The sequence below is a fragment of the Mus musculus genome, chromosome 9 (genome assembly GCF_000001635.26).
Source record: "Mus musculus strain C57BL/6J chromosome 9, GRCm38.p6 C57BL/6J".
NCBI lineage: Eukaryota > Metazoa > Chordata > Mammalia > Rodentia > Muridae > Mus > Mus musculus.
The window spans coordinates 44,433,323-44,441,439 of NC_000075.6; the positions used below are offsets into that span (position 1 = coordinate 44,433,323).

At 49.4% G+C, this 8,117-nt stretch overlaps 1 protein-coding gene across 1 annotated transcript; it reads right to left on the minus strand.

Annotated features, from left to right (window-relative positions):
* Positions 1–911: 911 nt before the first annotated feature.
* Positions 912–7,546, minus strand: Foxr1 (forkhead box R1). The gene is made up of 5 exons (NM_001033469.2): positions 7,435–7,546; positions 2,882–2,956; positions 2,537–2,780; positions 2,101–2,259; positions 912–1,987 (listed from the first exon to the last, which is right to left on the minus strand). The coding sequence occupies exons 1-5, from the start codon at positions 7,493–7,495 to the stop codon at positions 1,855–1,857; spliced, it is 672 nt and encodes a 223-aa protein (NP_001028641.1). The 5' UTR covers positions 7,496–7,546; the 3' UTR covers positions 912–1,854.
* Between the last annotated feature and the right edge of the window lie 571 nt (positions 7,547–8,117).

An 8,117-nucleotide genomic window follows, 5' to 3' on the forward strand; every position in this document is an offset into this window, starting at 1 on the left:
AGACTTTAATAGGGCACGGCTGATTCATCCTGAAGGTCAAAGAGGAAGGGCATCACATCTGTAAGAGAGTTCAGAGGAGCTTGCAATCTTGACCGGCTCTGTCCCTGGTCTGCTATGCTATCTCACAGAGCTTAAGGCTCCATGGCTACCACTTTTGAAGTCTTTCTGCTTGCTATGGCAGAATCCTCTTAATTGATAAGCCCTCCTACTTTTTACCCAGCTCAAAGGCCATTTGAGCCAGGATTCTGGGCTGTGAGCAGAGCCAGAGGCAACCTCAGTTTCCCTATTCCTTGAACACAATTCCCACTCTCATGGGAGGTCTCATAACTTAGAGGGTCTCAATCACGCCTGTCCTGCTTCCTGCAGAAGTCTTGAGAGTATGATCCAGAAAGGCATCTAGCCTAGAGTCTGGGCCTCGGGTCCCCCACCCCTGTGCTCAGGCATGACAAGGCTTCACACCTGGCTGGCTCATGCACTGTTGGATACTTTGCAGCTGAGTGGAAGCCAAGGTGCGGGCCTCCTTGGAAAAGCGGCGGTGTCCCTCCTCAGTCAACTTCCAGAGGCAGGATCGAGGCCCGGTGCTGGCCTCGACGCCCTGCCGACTGGCCGGCACTTTCTCAAAGCTGTCTCGGAAACTGAGATTGTGACGGACTGTGTTCTTCCAGGCTTCCGGGGCTGTCCGGAAAAAAGGAAAGTGCTCTCTGTGGACAAGGAGGAAGAGTGAAGACAGGTGTGGCACCCCTGAAAAGGACTCACTGGGGTCCTTGTTCTTCCCCAGGGCCAGGAGCCTCAGCTTCCTCTCAGGGGGAAGCAGGACAGGCTGGTCTGGAATTGCTCTTTGCCGGCAGAACCACATCTCAGCCTATGAACCATCGGTTTTTCTTTTTTTTTTAAAGATTTATTTATTTATTATATGTAAGTACACTGTAGCTGACTTCAGAAACACCAGAAGAGGGCAGCAGACCTCATTACTGGTGGTTGTGAGCCACCATGTGGTTGCTGGGATTTGAACTCAGGACCTTCGGAAGAGCAGTTGGCGCTCTTAACCACTGAGCCATCTTGCCAGCCCGAACCATCGTTTTTCTTTTTCCTTCTTTCCATCTTTGAGACAGTCTAATGTAGCCCAGACTGACCGTGAACTCACTGAGCAGCTGAGGATGACCTTAAACCCCTGGCCCTCCTCCTACCTCTGAATCCTGAGTGCTGGGATCACAGGCCTGCACCACCATGCTAGGGCTGAGAAACGTCTTCTTCTAAGCCCAGTATAATATCCCCAGTCTCAGTCTCATTTTCGCCCCTCGCTCGAGGGCTGGAGATTTTGACAGTGGGAACAAAGCAGAACCAAGAATAGGATTAAACCACCCAAGATAAACACTCTGAGACACGGGGCTCTTTGTCTGATACCAGGGAAGACCTCCCTCACACTTATGTATGACTATCAAAGCGAAAGGTTAGCCGGTCATGGTAGCGCATCCTTAATTCCACCACTCAAGAGACAGAGGCAGGTAGATCTCTGATTTTGAAGGCAGCCTGGTTTGCATAGTGAGTTCTAGGACAGCCAGCGCTACACACAGAAACCCTGTCACTTGGGAGGCAGTGGCAAGGAAGGTCTCTGAATTCAAGGCTAGTCCAGTCTATACAGTGAGATTCAAGTCAGCCTGAGCTACAAAGTGAGTCCTTGTCTCAAAAAAAGAGGCCCTAAGTTCAATGATCACACAACACACAGAGACACACACAATGCAAATTCTCAGTGAGGCTTCCATGACCCTTGGAGGTACAAGGTTCTGTGCCAGGCAGGACAGTCTAAGGGGCAGAAAGCGGAGATGTTTTGGGGGATGCTGGATTCTATTCTGGCTAATCTTTGGGGACAGGGTAGGAGAAACTGTAACGACCCAGGAGAATTGGTATTTGAGGGACAGCTGGATTGTAAGTGGCGAAGGGGTAGGAGTGGTTATGTTCTTGAGCGCTGAGTAGGCATATATTTTGCCTGGGGAAATAAAATGAGAAGGGGAAACTGCGTCAGCAGCCCAGGGCCAGGTTGGAAGTTATTAAACCCCGACCCTCCCCTCCCCCTCCTCACAGGGTCCCCTGGGCACATACCGAGTGAAACTGTAGATCTGCTGTACACTGAGGCCACAGGGGGGACTGTTTCTGAGTGCCAAGGCAATCAGATGGAAGTAATGGAGAGGGGGCCGGGACCAGAGCCTCCCCTCTGGGCTGATGGCTTGCGGAAGCCTCCACGGATTCTCGAGTGGAGCCCTTGTGGGAAGGGATGGGAGAGCCAGAGAGGAGCTGTCGTCATAACCCTTGGCGGCCTCCTCTTCTGTAGGCTAGACGGGCACAGAGTAGGATCTGGTCCTGACTCCTCCGCCTCAGCTCCAGTGTGCAGCGGCAAAAAGGGGAGCAGTCTAGAATCCACTATCCAACCTTCTCCCAGCCCCAGGGTCCAGGTCAGGTCTAGACGTGTTCATCTTTTATTGGCCCTCAGAAACCCAGCTGCTGCTGCTGCTTCGCCCCTGTGCCCACCCATCCATACCTCCTCCCAGGTGCTAGGGGAAGAGGCACTGTGCTTCTCCTCTGCTTCCTCTTCTGCCTGCAAGGAGGCAATGGCTGCTGTACCTCCGAAGCTTCTGAACAGCTGTCTTCTTCCTCTTTCAGGGCTGGCTGGAAGGCAGACAGCGCACTCTGGTCTTCCTCTTTCACTGCGACCTCCAGCTTGCCGGGAGGATACACCATGTTTGGGTTCACCCACATCCACAGATTGGGCTTAATGTCTGGACCTGGGCAGAGGAACAGGGGATCTCTCATAGTTCAGTGGCTATGGGGAGCAAGGTGCTTCCAGCTCAGGAGAGGGAACCGGTCCACAGAACTCACTACTTACCATCTTTATCAGGGTTGGTTTTTTTTTCCAAAGGCAGTTTTGGTGGTTCAACAAGTTGGAGTCTGTACAGGGCAACTGACCAAAAGAGAGAGAAGAGTCAAGAGAAAGGCAGGTTTGGTGGTTCAATTTCTTGGGAGTCTGTATTTGGCAACTGGCAAAAAGATGGTCAAGACATTCTAGAATTTCCACTGTTACCCCATGATCTGGGGTCTTAAAGATCTCTTGAGGCAAGTGTGGGCCAAGCCCGGGTAGTATGAGGCTACAGAGACTGGTGTACCCTTCACCCCTGACCTCAAGTTTTCTGCATTCTCTTCTTACTCCACACATACTATCCTTGAACACTCATGCCCATGACTGTCAGTTACCATCCATAAAGCCAAGGCTCCCAAGTCTGGCTACACATCAGACTTCTCTTCTAGTCTATATGGCAGAGCTGTGGACTAGATGCTGTTGCCTGGGTTACTGACAAGTACTGCAAACTCAGTATCTCTTTTCTCTCTCCCTTCACGCCTCCTCCTCCTCTCTCTCCCCTCTGCTCCTTTTCCTCCTGACAATGAATTCCTGTTTTAAATCCCAGGCTGGCCTCAAATTTGCTATACCCCTGCCTCAGCCTCCCAGGATTACAGACAAGTATCACAAGGCCAACTTCATGATTATCATATTTTAATTAAATTACATTTTCTTGGGCCGGAAAGATGGCGGCACATCAGGCAATGTTCAGCCCTATCTCTCAGCCCCTGCCCAGAAGTGTCATTCATTATATAGCCTGACCTTAGTAAATTGTGAGTTACTCCCTTATACAGTCTGTAGGACTGAAAGTGGAGGTCACAGAGGGTGGAGTTCCTGTCTGCGGGTAGATCTGAGAGCCTTGAATTTTTAGATGGTGACTTATGGCCTATGCAGAGACTTAAAGGTATCTTTATATGCAAATAATACCAAAAAATAAATTCTGTGGTTGAGAAGAGAGCTCTGAGCACTTGGATATGACTTCAACATGACTTCAATCCATAGAACCACAATTAAAGCAAGGACAACAGTCAGGCATGGTGGCACAATCCTTTAATCTTAGCATTTAGGAGGCAGAGGCAGAAGGCTCTCTATTGTGAGTTCCAGGACAGCTAGAGCTACGTAGAGACCCTGTATTAAATAAAACAAGTAAATAAATAATAAATAAAAACTAAAACCAACCAAGCAGTGGTAGCTCACACTACCTAGCACTCTGGAGGCTGAGGCAGGCAAATCTCTGAGTTCTGGGTCAGCCTAGCCGATAGAGCCAGTTCCAGGACAGCTAGAGTTAGAAAGAAATCCTATCTTGAAAAACCAACCCCCGCCCCAAAGAAAAAAAGGAAGGAAGGAAAACAAAACAAAAAAACCAATTAACCAAAACAATGGTAAAACATACACAGGTGCTGCGCACACCATCCAGCTACAAAGGAACCTGATAAGCATCAGCTCAGATTTGAGAATTTTCTGTTACAAACTGCAGTGTTTGGGGATTTTGTTTATTTCTCAAGACTGCTTCTCTCTGTGTAGCTCTGGCTGTCCTGGTACTCCCTCTGTAGACTAGGCTGTCCTCGAACTCAGAGAACCACCTGCCTCTGCCTCCTGAGTGCTAGGATTAAAGGCGCATGTCCCCACTGCCAGGCTTAAACTGCAGTGTCTTCATTGCACAAAATTTTTTGTTCTTTCTTTTTATGGGGGTTTGGGGGGAGGTCTTAAAGGCATGCACCGTCACACCCAGCAAGTTCTCTCCATCCTGTGAGCTCTGGTGACCACGCTCAGGTCATCCGGTTTGACAGCAGACCCTTTTACCTGCTAAGCCATCTTGTCTGCCTTTATTGTGGTTTTCTGTGTGTGGCATTCATGTGTAGCATAGAGCATGTATGTGTTTGGGCACCTGTATATATGTACGTGGGTGATGTGGAGGATGTATATTTGCTGTGGAGCATCTATGTGAGTGGCAGAACACGAATATGTATGGGGTATGTATGCAGGCACCTGTACGAGTGCATGTGAAGGCCAGGACTTCCAATGTCTTCCTTGGTCATCTTCCTCCATATCTCTCTCTCTCTCTATCATTGCAGTTAATTGGTGTATGGGAGCACATGTGTATAGGTCATAAGATAATTTGAAGGGGCTGATTCTCTCTGCACACTATATGAGTGAGACCCAGGTGGCAGGAACATTTACCTGCTAAGCATCTAGTTGCCCTAGTTTTTTCAGGAAGGTCTCTCACTGATCCAGAAGTGCCCCTCCATTCCTAACTGTACAGGCACAGACAGTCAGGCCTAGTTTTTGAGGCAGGTGCTGGGGATTTAAAACCAGAACCCCACATACTTGCAGAGTTGAGTCCTCTTAACCACTGACCCACCTCCCAGGCCCCCATGTTTTTGTTGTGAAAACCAAAAGACCTCAGGGCTAAGGTTACATATAGTTCATCAGCAAAACCCTCGTGTGAGAGGCACAAGTTTGGGTTCAATCTTCAACCACAAAACAAGACAAAATATTGTTTAAGACTGTGTTGAAGCTGGGCATGGTGGTGCACGCCTTTAATCCCAGCACTTGGGAGACAGAGGCAGGCAGATTTCTGAGTTTGAGGCCAGCCTGGTCTACAGACTGAGTTCCAGGACAGCCAGGGCTACACAGAGAAACCCTGTCTCGAGAAAAAAAAAATTTGTTTTATCCAGTATAGTGGTGCAGGGCTTTAATCCTAGCACTTGGGAGGCAGAGGCAGGTGGGTCTCTCTGAGTTCAAGTCTGTTCCAGGACTGCCAGGGATACATTGAGAAACCCTGTCTTGAATAACAAATAAACAAAAACCAAAAAAGGCACAAAAACTTTGGTTGATAAACATATCCTTAAGGATATACGCCTATAATCCCAGTAGTTTAAATTGGAAGATTGTGAATTTGGGGCACAAAAACTGTATGACAACTTTGACCCATGTAAAAACATTGTAAAGCCAAGGGGGGCTGTACAGGGTAATATAATCCCAGAATTTGGGAGTCTGAGGTAGAAGGATTACGTTTGGAATGCAAAAATTACACAGCACCTTTAGAAGACATAAAAGCATATCAGAGCCTATGAGATGGTTCGGTGAGTCAGAGTTTGCTGCCTGGCCTGCCAATTTGAGTTTAACCTCATAACAGAATGAGCCAACTCCTATAGGAGGTACTGACTTTTCATGCATGTCATATGGCAAGACCTCAGTCAGACAGTGAGCCCCTGTCTCACAACCAACAAATAAAAATGTTACAGCACTTTCACACACATATCTAATGATGTCTTTGATCAGGTTCACCCCAATTCCCTTTGTTGACCCCCTTTATTGCTCCATTTGGGGGAAGGGGAGGGCATAGTCTCTAGCCAAGCAGCCCTTGAGTCCTGCTGAAGCTAAGGCTAACCTTGAGCTCCAGACCCTCCTGCCTATCTCCCAATCTCAGGCCTGGAAACATCTTATCCGCAGGGTTCCTGTTGGCTGGACCACTGTCTTTACTCCTGGCTGTCTTCTTGGGGATGGTTATGCTTCCTCAGTCTCTATTCGGGAATGCCTCAGGGTTCAAGCCTTGGTCCAAGTGTTCTCACTCCTGAAATTCTAACTGTAGACCAAAGCCACTCAACATGTGTTGCCAGTCACACTTTTCCCCAGAATCCCATGCCCCGACTTCTATCCGCCTACTTTACTGTTCCTACTTGGATAAATAGTCCCAAGCCAGGGACTCCAGCCTGATCCAGGGTTCTGGACCCAGCCCAATGCTACAAGTGTGGGAACCTGTCTCAAAACAAAACAAAACACAAAACCTGTCCGGAAACAAAGACTAGGGCCTTGCACAAGCCACCTTTAGGCTGGTCTAGAACTCCTGGGCTCAGCTTCTGGAGAGTAAGACTTACTCCATATGTGGACATGGAAATGATGGCTCTGGCTATCAATGGGAGGAAAGTAGTGTTAACCCAACGACTTTGCACTGGATTAAGAAAAAAAACACTTTAAAGGCAAGGGTGGTCACCTAAAACTACTGAACTTTCGGTCCACGGAAGAGGAAAACCTTAAAAAGGACAGGTCTGCCATCCTTTTGACAATATTAACTCCATCTTGTACTACAGATAAAACAAGGAGAGGTGGGCTAGCAGCCAGGGATGGTGGCCCATGCCTAGAGCACCAGTCAGCTGTAAAGTCTTGAGGCAAGCCTGGGCTTCAAAACAAAATCATAACCAGCAACGACCAAAGAGGCAAGATTCCTCTCCAAAGGGAACGATGATTTTTTTTCTTACACCAAAAAATAAAGCCTATCGCATGCCAAGTTCCCATGCCCAAGCGCCAAAGCTCAGAAGAGGTCTAGGAATGTTCTGGGGGGGATGACGGGATAAATGGTGATAGCCCACAATACGTGGGCTCTGGAGACTCAGTGGCGGTAAGGGCCACGCCCACTCCTGCGTGGGTTTCGAGACCCTCCTGATCCCAATGAGGCTGGCGAGCCTGGGAAGCCAGAGGCAGTCCGCCCACTCGATGCGGCAGCCACCCACGCGCCTCCCCCCTCTCCCGCCCCCACTCACGTTTCTGCTCGGCCTCGGACAAGTGTGTCGTGGTGAAGGTCAAGAAGCACTCGTTGCCCATATCCCAATCCAGCAAGCCCGGAACCTGGCCATGGAGGCTGGCCCAGAAGTTCCGGTCCTGGAATTTGGGGTCCACTTTTAAGGCTAGAGGAGACGAGTTGTGCGGGGTGCAAGAGACGGAGAGACTCGCCTGCGTGGAAGGTGCTTCCTCAAACCGCGGGCAATCGCAGGTGGGAGCGGTCAAGAGCGCAGCACCCCTGCAGATACTCAGGATTGCCTGAGGATTCATCCAGCTCGCGCTCATCAGGTTTTCCTGCGCCTGCGGATGTAGCTCAGCTGGTAGAGTGCCTGTCTAGCAAGTTCGAAGCCCGCACCTCCTAGAACCAGATTTTGAGCTACGCGCCTGTAATCAGACACTCGGCGGAAGCGCAAATTCAAAGTTACCATAAACTACACAAGCAAATCTGGGATTCCAGAGACCTTGGCTCGAGGGGGTGTATCTCTGGGTGGGTGAGCTAGGGAGGAGTTTAAATGCGGGGGCGTGGTGTTGCAGGCTGCTAGTCCAGCAAGTTTTTTTTGTTTTTAAAGGCAAGGAAAAAAAAGGGCGTGGCGGCGCACTTTAGGCCTTTCTTTAATCCCAGCACTCTGGAGGTAGAGGCAGGCAGATCTCTGAGTTCAAGGCC